General features: G+C 34.9%; 1 protein-coding gene across 1 annotated transcript in view; it reads right to left on the reverse strand.

Annotated features, from left to right (window-relative positions):
* The window catches only part of LOC130890807 (protein outspread), a 144,303-nt gene that overhangs the window by 27,452 nt on the left and 98,768 nt on the right, over positions 1–18,083 (reverse strand). Inside the window, exons 4-5 of the mRNA XM_057795135.1 lie at positions 14,714–15,188; positions 2,200–2,393 (exon numbers count right to left, since the gene is read on the reverse strand). Of these exons, the coding sequence (XP_057651118.1) occupies positions 2,200–2,393; positions 14,714–15,188 (669 nt within the window). The remainder of the gene's footprint in view (positions 1–2,199; positions 2,394–14,713; positions 15,189–18,083) is intronic.

An 18,083-nucleotide genomic window follows, 5' to 3' on the forward strand; every position in this document is an offset into this window, starting at 1 on the left:
GGAGCTAAAACGAGAGAATATACTTTTTTCCAAAATTTTTGTATTCTCTTAGTTGTTCCAGATATTTCTGGGTCCATCTCCGTAATATATATACGTGGTGCGCTTCATAAGTTCTTAGCCTAATGTAGAAAGGTCATAAATAACACAATATATTCTCCCTTTATTCTCCGCCACAATAAAAATATAATGCATAGTGTATAGTAGCATTAGGAAGCGAAGCAGTGTGGACTGAAGGTATCGCATACCTCGGCTGATTTTACCGCGCCTTTTATCGATAATTACTTAAAGCAACTATTTTAGTAAATCATATGAATATACCACGTTCACAATTGTACTGGATTCCTTTAAGTCAAAGAATACTTTGTAGCCCTAAAATATTGTAGCTACTCTTTTTTGGTGCTTTTCTTGATTTTTGCTTTTTTTACCTCTGGCTCTTCTTGCCAATGCCCCTCTATAAAATCTCTCTTGGATGTCGGATCAGAGTATAACCCGTAACAATAATTGATTGAAATACCCTTTTTTAGCCCTCGCGGCAAAGCTCCAAAAATCACTCACAACATTTTGCTCAACCCTGCGTTTAGACGGCGCTGATAATTCGAAATATTACTTTACAGTAATTTTTTGTTACATTTGAATGCTGATATGAAACCCTCAGGACAATTGTTTTAGAAATGCCGGTCTATGTTCAATTTCAACAATTTTCCCACTAATTTAATGTATTCGGGACTAGTCACCGTCACGTGACCTCCTGCGCGTGGGTCATATTCTAATGATTCTCGTCCTCACCAAAGCAACTTAGACCAATTTTCAATTGTTGAAAATTTTGGACACAAGTCACCGGTTTTGATTTGTGTTGTTATTAATCCTTCTGTAATCAAAAATTTTTCAACAGAGCGAAACTCAATTTGGTACATTTTTTAAACCAATTTGATCGTGGTATACTATAAATGGATTGACGCAAGTTGATTCTTGTGAGATTCTTTTTAAGACTTGTCACTGACGCGTGCATAAAGATTTTTGCTCTTACTATATGAGACCAAAAGCTCATAGACAGCACTACGTATTAAGCGTCACATGTAAAGTATCAAAAGTATGTATTATTTAGTTTATTTTCGATTTACATAGTTTATCTAGCGAATTTCCGGTTAATAGTAGGAAATCCAGAAGGTCACTTATGGAAATGGAGAGAAACGAAGAGGTCGTGGACGAATGGTCTCTCTGGGCTTTTACCATTGGACCACGCAGAAGGAATATAGATTCATTGTTAAATAAATTTGGCCCCCATGGAAAAGCAACAAGTCGTGTCATTTTGTTCGATGATTTGAATATTATCAAAAAAATCCCTTCAATTGTTCCTTTCGTTAAAATAGGATTATTCTTGTTGTATCCTATATGGTTTGTTTTCAGGATTCTTTAAACAGAGTGGGTTATGTTCTTTATAGATGAAACATTTTAGTACAACTTCTTTTATTAGAAAAAAAAATTAAATACATAATTTTGATAAATAAAAAATGAAACAGATTGTAAAAATTGGATGAGGTCGGAAATACAATTAAAGAGAATAAAAAATTATCAGTAACCGGTGACGAAAAGAAGATATAATGAAGATTATAAAAGACAGAAGACAGAAGAAAAAATGGGTACAAAAAATAACCGGAACATTCAACAAATAATAGTATACAAAGAAGTTTTTTATACATTTGTCTAAAACACTGTCAGTTTTTGATGCCACTTCAAATATTTTCAGATCTTTATTATCAAATTTAACTTCAGATTTTGCTAAAGCATCAAAACATTTTTTTATACTAAACCAACATTTAGACATTGACCCATTCAAGGTACTCAGACTAGGTGTTTCGGCAGGCAACCATAACAAAGCAGAATGGTAAATTTTATACAGAATGCGCAATTAAGTAATTGCACACTTATTACCTGTTATTTCAGTTTGGGCAGTATATTAATTCCTTGAATATCTGTTTGTGTAATAACGAGAATTATTCTGTTAAAAAATTATCGCTACATTACATGTTTAAAGTCTCTGTAAATTCGAAAAAACATAGCAAGTAACACAAGAAATGACACGAAAGTGAAAAGTATATTTTGTATATATATCTTAGAGTTAATTGATTCTCAATGTTTCCAAAAAACTTTTCTATAGTATTTAAATACTGATAAAACTCGTAACGCAAATTCATTAACCTTTTTGAGATGCAGTAAGCCCTCGGCAGGTAAAGTAAGGTTAGAAGATTCAGACTGCAGCGGCCTATGTTGATCAGTAAGCGCAGTCGCTATATCCCTCAATCGTTCGTTTCGCCAATCTTTTCGTGCCCTAACTTTATCGTCGCATCTCAATTTGTCTCGTGTCGGTGGTGAACCGCTGCTCACTATATAATCTAGAACAAAATAGAAAACATATTAGAAAGATTCAACCGAATGTACAGAATTTTAAATAATTGAAAATGACTTCTGCATATGATGTATGTCATAAACGACACCACGACAAAGGGACAAAAGAAAAAAATTAATTTTGCTAGAAATATGATGCAACAATATAAACTAAAGACATTGCTTGAACTAGTGTAAGTCAAATTAATAAGTTCTGAATTCAAATAAAAAAGTGGCAGCATGACAAAAACAAAATAATTGATTACACACTTCGCTCTCATTATAGCTTTGAATTTATTTTTAAAACTGTATAGGCATTTAAGTAAAAGTGATCATTTCTAGTTTTTTTGGTAAATATATATTGAGGTAAGTCATAAGATTCTTATCGTAACAGCACATACGAATTTAATATGTCCATTGATTTGGTTAGCGTTATTTGTTAGTATCGCAAATTAGGAGTTTTTTTTTTATTTTTGCTTATTTTGGCAAAGGTTACAGCTACGATCCGGGCGTTTCCGAAACTAATAATTCATCATAGAATGAGAGACGAATATCGCTAAATATGAAACCGTGAAAAATTTTTTCGTATACAACGTAACGAGTTCTTTTGGTCCAAATAATTAACGAAGTTTAGATTCAATTTTGATGAAATTTGTCCACCTACTCTGCAGATCAAAAGTTTTTGCAAACTCCATAATCCATTCGTTAAATTTCAAAAAATATACACTCTGAAAAATTTGTCTTTCACATTGTCAAGCGAATGTCGAAACGGTGTTTTACAAACCAAAAATAAAAGTTTATGTTATTTGTTTACTGTTTATGATTGTAGTTTAGTCCCAGTTAGTCCTGTGAGCTGCAAGAACGTACAAGGATTCATACTTTTTTGACCAAGACATTTTTTATGAAGTTTGTATACGAATCTTCCTCTTTCTCGGAATTTCAGACTTGTAAGTAAGTAAGACTAAAATCGATTAACTAATAATCTTAGCTCAATCGACTCTGCCAAAATAAAATAACCAGTCTCCAGAATTCTTGCTTTTCTTATTTCAAAAACCTGACAACAGCCTGAAAAGAAGCTATCTTATGAAAAAAATTACAGGTAATCATCAGAAATGCTTTCTGTGAATAACACAATGTAAAGGTTGGAAATCAGGAAATTAGTTGTCAGCATTCATAATCCCGGTAAGGTTTTTCATCTACCATAGATGCACCACCTTCTACTTCTTTGATAGACAAATAAAGTTAAAAAATTTTTAATGCCAAAGCAAAATTTGGAGAGCAGGAATGAGATCATTTTGACTATGATACCCAATATTTCAGTTGGCTGTGTAAACTACGAAAAATATCTTTGAATGAAGTTATTTCATTAAAGAGTTGTATACCGTCTATATCTTTCTTCCTAATGTGCCTGTAACTTAATACCTTAACGAATCCGTATTATTTTCATGAAATTATACTTAGAAAAGTTATGAAACTCGTACAGAAAGCAAAATATTAGCAATGCATAGCATAGCACTCAATTAATAAGACAAATCTTTCAATTTTCGAAGAAATTGCATGATCAAAAATTGCAAGGAAGGAATATAAGCCCTCACTGCCCTTTTAATCAAAGGAACGGACCTTTTTTCTTAGCTTCGAGATGGAATTTTCAGAATAAATATATATCTTACCGTCAGATCTATAGAATTCCAAATATTCTTTAAGATTATCCTAGCCTTGAACGCATTGCGTGGTATTGAATTCAAGATTTTACAAAACATGAAATCTTGATAACTTAGTAAACTAAATTCAAATATAGATTTTTAATTAGTGATTTAGCCTTATTGGTATTCGGTCTATAGTGAAATCTTCAATTATGACATTGATTGCAGCTATTTTGTTTCTTAGTTCTTGTTTTAGAGTTCCAATAGCTGTGTTTCACTCAACAGTTTTAAAGTTAGAACATTTTACGTGCTTTTTTAGAGGGGAAGCAGAAAAATGATTATAAACTTCTTGTACTAAACTGTGTTGTCGAAAAAATATTGCATTTGTAATTTTTTATTTTAAGGAAATCACAAAATTTTACTTAAATGATAAAATTATATAATCCCCGAGAATTGTTAAGTGTAAGCAACATTGCATCAGTTGATTAAGCGACCCACGGATGTGATATCACAGTATATTGTAACTTAAGGGAGAAACTTTAAATATCGCAAAAGTATCTTCACTCAACTTCTCGAAATCTTTTTCTTCTTTGCTCCCTGTATAATATCACAGTACTAGAATAATAACTAATAAGCAATGATTTAGAACTGTTAACTTGGCATCACAATTTGTTCCCGAGTCGGTGGCAAATCATCGATCGCAATTCAACATCGTGTAGTAATCTAAAGATTGGATGAGAGTAACGAGATTCAGAAAGAAAAAAAAAAGATGAATGAGAATAAAATAAAAAATAAAACCGGTGGTGAAATAAAGAAGATGCCGAGATGATGATAGCCATCCACCTGACGACCAACCGAGAATAGAAAGATCTACCGGCGATATGAAAGTGAATATGTCTATTTGCCACTCTGTTGATAATACACTATCCCAGTATGCAGTTGCTTATCTGTTGTTACGAATAAAATAAGAACGAAAACAATTTGTATTCAGATTGTTGAAAAATATACGAGGGAATGTTTTGTATTAGATTTCCTTCTAAGATTAGGGTAACGTGGTAACGCATTTTTTTTAATATTCCACGTATCAAAATAGCGGATTTTCCAATAAGAGGTGTTATTTTGATATTCAAAGAAAAATGCCATTTTTTTGAGATAAATGATCGGATGTTTATTTCATTATAAAGAGGAAGGTATGCCGTTAATAATGGAACACAACATCAGCCAAATGGCCGCCACGACTGCGCTTACAGGACCATATCCTTTTCATGAAATTTTCCGTAACCAAATTGCAAACTAATGTCCTCGATAGCTTCACGAATTCCATCTTTGAGGTCTTGAATCGATGCTGGACTATTGGCGTAGACCTTATCTTTCACGTGGCCCCAAAGGAAAAAGTCGCAAGGTGTTAAATCACAAGATCTCGGTGGCCAATTGTGATCACCTCTTCGAGAGATAACACGGTCCGGAAATTTTTCCCGTAAAAGATCGATGGTTTCGTTGCTTGTGTGGCACGTAGCACCGTCTTGTTGAAAGTAAACGTTGTCCAAATCAATACCATCCAATGAAATACCGGCCATGAAAAATCATTAATCATCTCTCGATAGCGCAATCCATTCACTGTAACTGTTGCTCCAGCCTCATTTTCGAAAAAGTAAGGTCCAATGACACCGCCAGAGCATAAACCGCACCAAACAGTCACGCGTTGAGGATGGAGAGGATTTTCAATAATAACTCTTGGGTTTTCCGAGCCACAGATTCGACAATTTTGTTTTTTGATGTAACCACCAAGGTGGAAATGGGACTCATCAGTTAAGATGATTTTTCGATGAAATTCCGGATCATTTTCATGCATTTCAAAGACACGACGTTGTTGATGATCGGCCGGCTTGAGTTCTTGTGTTAACTGAACTTTATAGGCCTTAAGACCCAAGTCTTTATGCAAAATACGGTGTAATAACATTTGTGGAATGGCTAATTCCAAAGAACGACGAGGAATGGACAAACCTGGGGTTTCTTCAACACTTTTCTCAGTTATTCTTGAGCGACTAACTTGTCCCAAAAGCTCAAATTTTTCCACCAATTTCTGTATTGCGGTCCGAGAAGGTGTTTCACGTTAACCCAAAAATGTTTTAGTTTTACGAACCGTCTCTGCCAAACTTTTACCATTTTTATAGTGAATTTTAATAATTTCAATGCGTTGTTGAAACGTGTATCGTTCCATTTTCATTATTGGCGTAGTTTCTACTTGTCAAATGTCAAAAAATAACAGCTTCAAAAGTGACATTTACCGAAATAGCGGGCTGTTCCAAATAACACCTCTAATTGGAAAACCCTTTATATAAAATCAGAACTGATACAAAAGTAAAAAGAAATTTTATACTGTTGTATAATTGTAGAACGAAGATAATACAAAATCTACAAAAATTTTGAGGTTAATAATAATTATTATGCAGTATATCGTTCATTTTTTCGTTATTTATATCATAATTTTCAAAAATACAATTGATATACGTAATGTACATGAGATTTTAGCCTAACATAAAAAGAAAGGTCATAAATATGAAGAAAACTGTTTTAGAATTTCCGACTAAATCTTCTATGCCACAAAATGTGATTCATAATTGGAGCTAAAATGTTCGTATACCGCCTGTTTAATTTCATCGACGCTGTTAAATATTTGATCCCTTAACTCAAGTTAAAGCTTCGCGAATAAAAAATAGTCGGACCAAATCGGTGATATATTGTGGGTGTTCAAACTTTGCGAAACCTCATTGGAGGTTTGTCATAAATCAAAGGAACACCTCAACTGATTTTACCGCGCCTTTGTTCGTTAATTTTTGGATTCAACTGCCATAGAAAATCAAGTAATATGCCGCGTTTAAGGCTGTATTTTATTTCGTAAAACTAATCCAAAGGATACCCTAGCTTTTCAAGAATATAGTCTTTTAAGCACTTTTTAAGTTCTTTTCGTTGCCCTTTCGTTCTTTCCGATGCGACTCCTGTTTCAAATTTCGGATTATAGTAAAAGATTAATTTCATCACATGTTCCAATTAATTGAATAACACTTTCGTGGTCCTCGTGGCAAAGCTTTAAAAATTGCTCAGCGCCCTCCTTCTAGACGTTCCTTTTGCACTGCGTTGAGAATTCGAGGCACCCATATTGAGCTCATTTCTTTCATATTTAAATGCTCATATAGGAACCTTTGGACACTTGTTTTGGAAACGCCGGAACAGACAATTTCTTCCAATATTTTATTGTTTTCTGGAATCCCAGGACCTTCCGTACAAGCTTTACTCTGATAAAATGGATCGAAGCAGCAGATTGAAAGTTTATGTAAAGCTTGTTAAGACTCATGGACCGCACTACATGGGTGATTCCGTTCTAACTGTGATATTCAATGTCCTGTATTGTTTTTTTGTACTAGTCATTAATTAATAATCAATTAATAAAAATTTTGTGTTAATTGAATAATTCTTAAGATATTTAAACATTATTTTTATACAATATAACTTGCCACTTAAAGAAAACTTATACTACATCACTTAAATGTCAGTACCGTGTCATGTCCATTCCTAGAATTTACCGATAAATTATTAATTTTTTTTGTCGTAACAAATGATTTAAACTAATTACCTTATAAATTCTAATGTTTATGATCAAACTGAGGAAAATTGATGCACTTGTTGTTTAATATCTTAAGTTACCATGTCAGTACCGTGGATAAATGAGTCAGTACCGTGGAACTCAAAATCCGACATTTGTGTCTTGCTCGTGATACTTTGAAGTTGTAGTAAATTCCTCTTAGAGTTTTATTTTTACAGTAAAATAGATGAATAATATGCATAAAAAAGTTAGAAAAGTTAAATTTTAAAATCTTGAAATTTTGAATACAAAAAATCACAGTTAGAACGGAATCACCCACATATATTTGACCCGGACTAGTGCATTTTATTAAATTCAAATATTTTTTTAATGTTCGTGTGGAGTTTTGGGTGGTTGTACTCTCGATACGAGAGACTTTGCTGTTAGTCTAAGTTTTTAAATAATCAAATATCGTTACAATTCGATCAGCTTTCAGCGAACTAAAACAAAGAATGCGCAACCTTACCTTAAATATGTAGATGTATAAGTAGATTTCTTCAATTTCTTATTTTTTAGACAGTTTCTTAAAGACAAGTAAAAATTTGACGTTTCGACCTGTTGCTGTCTTTATCAAAATATTACTTGACATTGACAAAAATGACATTTTGCAAAAGACCGCAATAGGTCGAAACGTCAAATTTTTACCTGTCTTTAAAAAAACGGACACCCCATTGCTACTCTTCCAATTGCTTGCAATTTTCACATGAAAATAATTATGAAAAAAGGTCTGAAATCTATATCAAATCACGAAGATAAACTCAACTAGTCTCTAGATACAGACCAATAAAAAGTTAATTTAATTATATTTAAGCAATAATGAACAGGTTTAAAATAGCTGCGGCCGTAACTTGATTAGTTTACATTCCGCTGCCGTAATATCCAAGTATCCGGTTAGTTGATATAAAAATTTAACTCACACACTTACTATTCACCGTAGATATTACTCGACGATAATATCCATTTTCATCTATAAGTAAATTAGCAAAATAATCCCCCTATATCAGATTAACGGCCCGATAAGGTTTTATTTTATCCATAGGTTGATGCTGACCTCAATAATTTTGCTTTTCTCGCTCGAGAACGCGATCCTTTTGATGCCGATGACATATAATGGATTAGAAATAATCAAGGTAAACGCAGGACCGAACACTGACGAATAAAAGTTGGACACAAATGAAAAGGTAAGAATTAGGAATTAGGCTGGAAAAGGATACCGTATGGGAAATAAAGAAATAAAAATAAAGGTTTTCCAATAGGGACTTGACAATTTTGAATTTAGTTTGTGAACGCACCTTTTTACTTAACATCGAACTGTCACTGTCAGTTTATTAGATAGACATAACCTTTTCGTCATGGTGAAGTACACGAACGAACAACGTCAGCAAATCTTAAAAATTTACTACAGAAATTTTCTGTAGTCGGTAGCCGCTACATTGAGAGCGTTAACTCCGATTTTCGGTTGTAATTCTCGACCTACTAGACAGGCAATAACAAGTTTAGTGAAAATGTTTGAATCTACCATATTCGTTATGTGATGTTGCTGTGCTGTGCCAGTGAGACTACGGGTTGGTCGAAGTGTCGAAAATATCGCTGCCGTTAAAACGTCCGTAGTAAATGATCCAAATCAGTCAATTTGCGTAAGGATCTTACTTTGCACCCATACAAGATCTGGCTCACTCAAGAATTGAAGCCGATGGACCATTCGAAGCGACGTAAGTTCTCCGATATTGGGCTCTGGAAAAGATGCGCCAAGATGATCAATTTCATCGCAAAATCATCTTCAGTGACAAAGCTCATTTCTGACACAATGGGCGTGTCAATAAACAAAATATGCGATATTGGGCGGATGAAAATCTACATGTGCTTAATGAAAAACAATTTCATCCCCAAAAGACTGCACCACAAGCCACACAGCACACGTTACAATTTATTGAAGAACAAGTTTGATGAGCGTGTTATCTCATGAAATGGACCAGTCGGTTGGCCACATCGTTCGTGCGATTTAACACCTCTAATAAGTCGACGATGTTGGAAGAGGTCAAAGTCAACATTGAACGCGAAATAGCAGCCGTTTTGGCCGAAATGTCTGGCCGAGTCATGGAAAATTGGGTCCAACGAATCAACCGCTACAAACATGCCCGCGGTGCCCATATGAGCGAAGTCGAGTTCCATTCATAAAAGTTTTGAATGTACTTCAACCTGATAATAAAGATTTTGAAATATCTCAAATGGTTTTCATTTTATTTTTAAAATAAGTTGTCAAGTCCTTATTGGAAAACCCCCTATGTTATGCTGATGATCATCTCAGAAGACGAAGATAGCTTACAAAGGCTACTGTATAGATTTGAACAAATAGCAAAAGCTTCTAACACGTAAATATCCCTGAAGAAAACCAAATCTTTCACAGTATCCAGAGAACCCAGAAGATATAAACTCGCAAAATACGATCAGGGTGTAAAACAAGTGATGTCATTCAAATATCTAGGAACGAACATAACAAATAATAGAACTCTAAAGAATGAAGCTCAAACAAAAAAAGGTGTCATTTATATCAGGGTACCCGAGAGATGTAATTTGGCGGAAGAAATATGTGACTAACAGGAGCAAAGTCAGAATATACAAATCTGTGTGGGATCAGTAACGACATACGCGATAGAGACCAGAGCTGAGAACACCATAATTAAGCAGCGGTTAAGAACTACTGAAATACGAACGCTGAGATCAATAGCGGTGCAATGAAGAAGAAGAAGAAGAAGAAGAAGTAAGAATTAGGAATTGTTTTTGAGTCATAATTTACAATTGAAAGTTTTTCTAATAAACGTTTTCAAAACGGTTTTTTGAATGTTTTACTTTTTCAGTTTAAATCTTGTTAGTTTTAAAAAATCTACTCTGAAGAAAACCCCGATATTATTAAAAACATATTAGAGCTAGTGGCACTAGCCAGTGCTGATTTGTTACCAGTAAAATACAGGTCAAGATATGGACACAAGTATCAACTTTTTATGGAATAGCGAAATCTCATAAAAGTTAAAACTGTTATTGAAGATATTCTTCTAGTTTATTTTATTCAAAAAGCCTAGAATCTGAAATATTCTACGTTATGGAGTCGGTTCCAAGAGTTCTGGCTACAAAATTGCTTTTTGAAGCGTCAGGCTGCGGGTTATATACAAAAAAAGTCCAGGGTAGCAACGGCAAAATGAGTAAACACATTTTCATGCGAAGCTTTGGGGCGCATATTGTACAAATGATTTAATACGTTTGAGTTTGGCCGATGTGGAAAATAATGAGCGCTTTATTGTTGTGTTTTTTTCGAGATGAAAAAAATCTTATGTTAAGAAGTTTTAACATTATCTATGAGGGATGTACATTAGAGTCTTCTACACTTCACCGTAAATATGCAGATCTACGACCTTAAAATATGAACAGCAGAAGATTATTTGTACATACCGAAATCGTAGGTGTTACACCCAAAATATTGGATGCCATATGATCAGCGATGTCCCGAAACTTGTTGCAAAATACCTGAAACTCAAAAATCCCGAAGAATATACCGGACATGGGCTAAGGCGTTCTTCGGCAACCATGTTGTTGGAACACTGCACTGATTTGCTTGCTCTGAAAAGGCACGGAGGAAGGTGTTCTTCCAACGTAGCAGAAGGATGCATAGAAGAAACCATACAAAGAAAATTGGTTAAGCGCTAGAAGCTTTACCAGTTTAACTATCCTAGAGATACGCACTGCATTTATATTTCACCCACATAAGTAACCCACTACCGCCATTTTGAGCTTATTGAGAAAATTGGAAAAGAAAGAATAATAAGGGAAGTCATACTCAATGAATAATTTTCAGTAATTGAAAAAATCATCTGAGCAGTTTCTGGACTAAGAATCAGACTCCGAAAGTTAGTTTAAAAATGTCATAGAAAGCATAATTTTCTCATCAGTGATTTTATTCTCATGTCAAGAATTATTTTTTACTTTTTAGTTTGATTATTACTAAAAGTGTGTTTTGTAGTTTCTTTAAACTGCCATCCCGATAAGCTGATAGTTTAGATGGCCGTAGGAAAATAGTCAGGTAATTTGAGATGTTTCTTGCATGGATATGATCAGAAAGGCCTGATGAAAAATGGACTTTATTCTATTAGGTAAGCTCCGATGGACAAACGATTCAAAGAGAGTCCAGTTTCGAATATATTGCTTGCTACATTACTGAACAACTGGATCCCGATAAGGAAATAAAATGTAGAATTGAAGTAGCTGCTAAAACATTTTTTAAAATGAGATCACTCTTCTCTAATGATAATTTGCAATTACAACTCCGGAAACGGAGTTGAAATGGACTTTAAAAATATCCATCATTAATCGATTAGAAGCTATTGAAATGTGATTATATAGACGCATGCTCAAGACCGTGGACAGCTATACAAACAAACGATGCAGTCCTTAACAGAGCAAATGCTTATTTGGGACATATCCTGTGTAGTAGTCGGTTTAATATCCTCCATTTGATTATGATGGGTAAAGTTAAAGGTAGTAGAGGAATTGGAAGGAAACAAGCCTGTTGGTTGAAGAATATTAGAGAATGGACTGGGATAAGGGAAGCAGGACAGTTATTTAGACTAGCTCAAGATAGAGACAGTTGTGCCATGCTGATCGCCAACGTCAAGGGGACTTGATACTGCACGCTAAGAAGAAGAAGCTCCGATGAGTTCCTTCTTGGTAACTGGTCTCGGTTGAACTAATAAGGTTAACCTCATTATTTCCTCATGAGGACTTTATGGAACTTCAAGGAAATAAGCAAATCTTCTCGATATATGCGGTAGCAATCTTTTAAAAATTATTTTATTACACTTTGTGACAAAATAAAAGATGGATAAATGGAAAAATATATGTTTTATTTGATTATTAAATATTTAGCAATACTTACGTAATTCTAATGCAGGGTTTATGATTACCCGATTCACTAAGTAAATTCATTATCTTAATTACTTACTTTATTGCTGGTAAATCAAAACGATAAAGAAGCAATTGTAACAGATAACAAATCGTTAACATTAAACAGTAGACATTCTAAATATTTACGCATTTAATTCCAATAGAAACAAAATAACTTGTATAGTAGACGCAGGCATGTGGAATTATTTTGACACAAAAGAACATAAACTCCAAATTGTCGCATCAACTACGAGGGTTATCGATAAAATAAGGTTCGATACGGACGCAAAAGACGCTGTTAAGCGATATTTGGCGAGACAGACGTTTAGCTTGGCTCCCTTTCTCCTAGCTCCCGCCCCAGCGACTGTCTAAACGTTCATTCTTGTCTTAGTATCCGTGAAAGATGAAGCTTCCATTTGATTCTAACGCCAGATGCGAATTTAACTGTGTGATTCGTTTTTGTGCACAAAAAGCGTTCCTCCGGTGGTGCATTCATTCCTAATTGTGTGAGGTGTATGTGCAGAGAATTCAAAGACGGACGTATAGATTTGGATGCAATACACCCCTTTCACATCCTAGACTTGCCCCAAGTGATTACTATCTTTTCTCTGAATTAAAAAAAAACCCTTGGGAGGAACGCAGTTTCACAACCGACGAAGAGTTGGAAGAAGAGGTTTTAAGCTATCTTCGGGGCGCGACGGCAGACTTCTAAGATTCAGGCATAAAGAAAATGGTACACCATGTGCAAAAGTGGATTGATCCAAAAAATAGAGGGAAGTCGAAGTTTTCAAACATGTATTATTCAATGCCAATAAACATGTTTTTCATTGTAAAAATTTGTTGGGAACCTTATTTTATGGACAAGTCGCTTAGTACTTTGTTAACGAATAGTGAAAAATACCCAACTCAATAAAAGTAATAGGTGTCTACTAATCTACTCTATCCGATGCTTCGGTGAAGTTAACTGAAGGTAAAAGTGTAGCTTCGTAAGGAATTCAATATGGTTAAAACTCTGTATCACTTTCAATCCTCTAACTAAGGCCAAAAACTGACAATGATTGGAAGTTGACGAAGACGAAGCAAGGTAGCACGAAGTGAAGTGTGTCTCTACACTATCTCATTCGGTTGAGTTCGATCAACTAAAATAGATGGTAGTGGATGCTTAAAACGTCAAAATAACATATATTCTGCGAGGAAGTTTTACGAAGAATCATTCAAAATTGGTATTTACAAGCACCTATTCCTATACCTACGTTTTCGATAGCACAAAATAAAAACTATCCGCAAGCTACTGACTGAATGACATAACATAGAAAATTCGAGTCAATTTTATTACGATATCGTGGGGAGGGTAGTCTTTACACACTCATCAAAAATATTATCCTGATAACAGTAACGATGAGCTACGAAAACCAGAATTGTAGACAAAAATTAATATAAATGCTTCGCTTATTCTTAAGTTAAAACGAAAGTCGCGTTATTTTCGTGACGATATCAATTTTATCATTATCTGTTGAGATCAAAATCAAATCAAATTAGCACACGTAAAGACATCAAATTATCACAATGGTATAAACATAAGTAAGGGAAATAGTTTTCACGTATCATCAATATATTTCGATAAAATTTGGCTAAAATAACGAGATCTAATGAATCGTATTTTTTTTTACGAACAAATTCACAAAATGACCGTCCCTGTGCAGCTAGTATGAACGAATTCGCGCGGCGCTTTTCGGGCGACGTCTTTCACATGTTTTATAAATGGCGGAACTCGTTAGTTAATTACTTTTAAATAGTCGCAGTGAAAAGATTGAATTAGTAAAAAGTAGTAAAAGTTTAAGCGATATTTCTAAGTAAATTATCAAAAGTTAAGTGTATTGTATAGTGTGTAAATAAATTAAGAACGTAAGAGACAGTATTTATTATTTCACCACACGAGTAGAAAGAGAGTAAATAAATACGAAAAACGTTACAGTTACCTAAAAAAGAGGAGAGGATTTGATATGACATGGGGAACCAATTTTTTTTCATGTTCCTACGAAGATAAATATTTGAATATTCGCGGAGTGTTGTACCTCTCTTTCCAATACACATTTTTTGTACTTACCGGGTCTTAAATATTCAGCTGGTGTAATGGGTGGACTTGGAGTTTCAATTGGAAGACTATTAGTTCGAACGGGTGGAGTCCAGGTCACAGGAGGTGATGATTTAATATCTTGTTCTTTCGGCGGAGATTCTCGTTCTTCTTTCAACGGGGGTGTTTCAAAATTTGTGCGCGGACTCGGTCCCGTTACAGAAAGGTGTCGTGGTCGAGGTGGTTGCGGAGAAGCGCTTCTACCCAATTGCGGCAAACTAGGTGATGCGCGGCCTCCCGGAAACGTAGCGTTACGTTTATGTCGACGCGGAAATACCGCGAGCAATTCCGCCCACCAACGGGCGTCTTCGCGACTAGCGGCTTTAACGAAAGTTACGCGATCGGGACTTGTCAGCGCGAGAGAATGAGGATGACCGGTCACTTGTTCTGCTCCTGTCACTTCTAGAACTTTGCACATATCTACTGAACCTTGTGGGACGGTGTCAGGCTAGAACAAAACAAAATTATATAAGTATACAATTACCACAGTATGAAAAAGTAAATTTACTTAGAATATTTAACTTTAACTGATGTATTGGTTGTCCGGAATAGTGTAAGAAAGATTTGTAATGAAAATGTAGATGCTAAATAGGGGATGTGTTTGTTCACAACAAGCTAATTCATACAAGTCTGAGTTTAATAACTGATCGGTAATGAATAGATGAGTGATAAAAGTTTTTAGGAAACACAATATTAACGACAATATTCTCAAATGTGACAGAAATTAGAATCAACGATTGGAAAAGTGGTTCCACAAAAACATAATGTTTTGAAATTGAAAAAATAAATATGGAACTATAAAGTAGTAGAGTAGAATGGGAGTCAAGAGATGAAAAGCAAAGGAAGAATGGGACCGTCTAGAGAATAATTAACAATATAATAAAGAAAGAATGGGTTTAATCCATTGCGCAAAAAATGTCTGGAAAGCATCACGCGGCTCAATCCCACAAAGGTATAGAGTCGTTTATATACAACAGGGTTATCTGGAATTCGTACCATACTCTTTTTCTCTTTTTTTTTTTCGGTATTGATTTTACTATGAAAGCTATATAGCCAGAAACAATGTCAACGGACATTTTATTAGAAAATGAAATCTTCACGTATAACATAACCATACTTGCACCTGTGTCGACGATATTATGCGGTAATAAAACTCTCTATTCGTTCATTGAACGGTGAATTAAAATATACAACTTTCGACTCGCGACTCGCATTTTAAATACAGTACCTATACCATTTACAATTAAAATGAAAAAAAAAGTAAAAGACAAGCTATTAGGTACAATCAAACTAAAAAGTAGAAAAATAATTCTGAACATATAAGTAAAATTATTGACATTTTCAAACTAACTTTACGTGTTGTAATTAATAGATTTGAGTATGATTCTTTAGATTATTCCCTGAATAGGACTCCCCTTTCCATTTTTCTTTTTTCCTCAATTTTCGTAATAAACTCTAAACGGCTCTCTACCGTAAGATGGACCCTAGTGTTTCTCGTTGGATCTCGTATGCAGATGATTGAAACATATATGCAGTAGGTGTTTCTAGTATCGTTTAACTGGTATGGTCTCCTATAAACGCCGTCGGCCGCGTACAGCGTTACGCCGTTTAAACGCTTTCTGCCGCGTCTCTAGTTATTTCGAACCATTGCAGCGTAAACGTCGTATTTGGCGGCGTCAGCACAAAGTGTGGAAATACGATAAAGAAAAAGACAAGCAACTTTTTCCTCAGGAGATATGGGCTTCTTTGATGGCAGTTTTATTTTATATATCCGCACAAGTTCTACGATATTTTTAAATTGTTCTTGAATGACACGAAAATCTTCAATAAATTTAGTATGGTTGTCTTTCTAGTATTTCAATATCCTTCTTTCTTCCTCTACATAAATAATCGGTGACGAGTAGTCGTCGTTCGCGTATGAAATGTATTGACCCCTGACGTGGTGCCTGGCGTTTAGACGTCGATTGGAACGTTTATGCTCATGTCGGACGCTTCATATAGAATTTAATAGGAGAACGAGGCCCAAAGCTTCTAGCGCGTAACTATAGTCTATTTTTATGAATGAGAGAGTACTAAAATGATGAAGCATTTGTAATCCATGGACGTATTATTTCTCTTAGTAGATAGTTAAAATATTTTACCAAGTTATACCTGGAGTATTTTCGAATAAAATAACATTTGTATGAGGAAATGAATATATCAGGTTATCCTGCTTACAACTTCCCAACAGCTGAAGGTGAAAAAGTTCAATTCTTTCTAAAATCTTTCATTTTTCCACAAGGTACTGGGAACATTGTATCATACTGGTTATAAATTTCTGTAATTTCTTAATTATTAGAGTTTTTTTTATATGGTTTGGTTGATGAAGTATTTAGGTGTCTTTTAATTCAAATTGTGTTTAAAAGCATAAAATCTTGACCTCTTAGCGCCCCTTGTAAACTTTTAAATTTGCCTATGAATAGTGCCCATTCTTTGTAATTTGATATTATGATTTCTGAGATTGATCGAGCAAGAATAGTGGCCTTACATCAAGAAGGTTTATTTAATCACCACGTTGCCCTTCGTCCGAATATGTCACGAACTTTGGTGAGGCGTATAGCGGCCCTTTCCCAGGAAACTGGTAGCGTTGCGCGAAGACTGGTCACGGGTCGCCCCAGAGTTACATCAGAGAAGAAAGACCGTTACGTAGCTAATTTCATTCGAAGAAAGGTCGTCCAAGCCACTTTTTCCTAACATACTTAAGGGCAGTTTTGAGAAGTACCATCAAAAGGAGATTAAATTTATCTAATTTAAGGGCAAGAAGACCTTTAAGGGTGCCTAGACTTTCACGACGAAACTTTGCTGCTTGTCTTCAATGTGCTCAAGAGCACAGGGATTGGGTTTTACAACAATGGCGTAATGTTCTTTTTTCTAACGAGTCCCGATTTGGTTTCCACAGTGATAGTCGACGGGAAAGGGTCTGGAGAGGCCCAGGTAGAAATGTTGTTTCCTATCATAGGGGATCTGTGATGCTTGGGGGGGGAGGTATAATGTATGGTCTGAAACATCGTATGACCGATAGTTCAGCCATTGCGCAATGAATATGGAGCCAAAAAATTCACCAGACATGAATACCATTGAACACGTGTGGGATTATATTGGCAGAGCAATATCCAATCGAGGAAACCCTTCAAGACCTAACTGCTGCCGTTCAAGAAGAGTGGGAAAATATGGCTGACCATGTTATCGATAATTTTATTCGCAGAATGCCGAGAAGCGTTAGCCAATTGATTGCAAGAAGAGGCGGTCATACAAACTATTAATTTGTTTTTTTATTATATTATATCTTTTTCCTTAAAATAAA

Source organism: Diorhabda carinulata, chromosome 2 (assembly GCF_026250575.1).
Source record: "Diorhabda carinulata isolate Delta chromosome 2, icDioCari1.1, whole genome shotgun sequence".
Lineage (NCBI taxonomy): Eukaryota > Metazoa > Arthropoda > Insecta > Coleoptera > Chrysomelidae > Diorhabda > Diorhabda carinulata.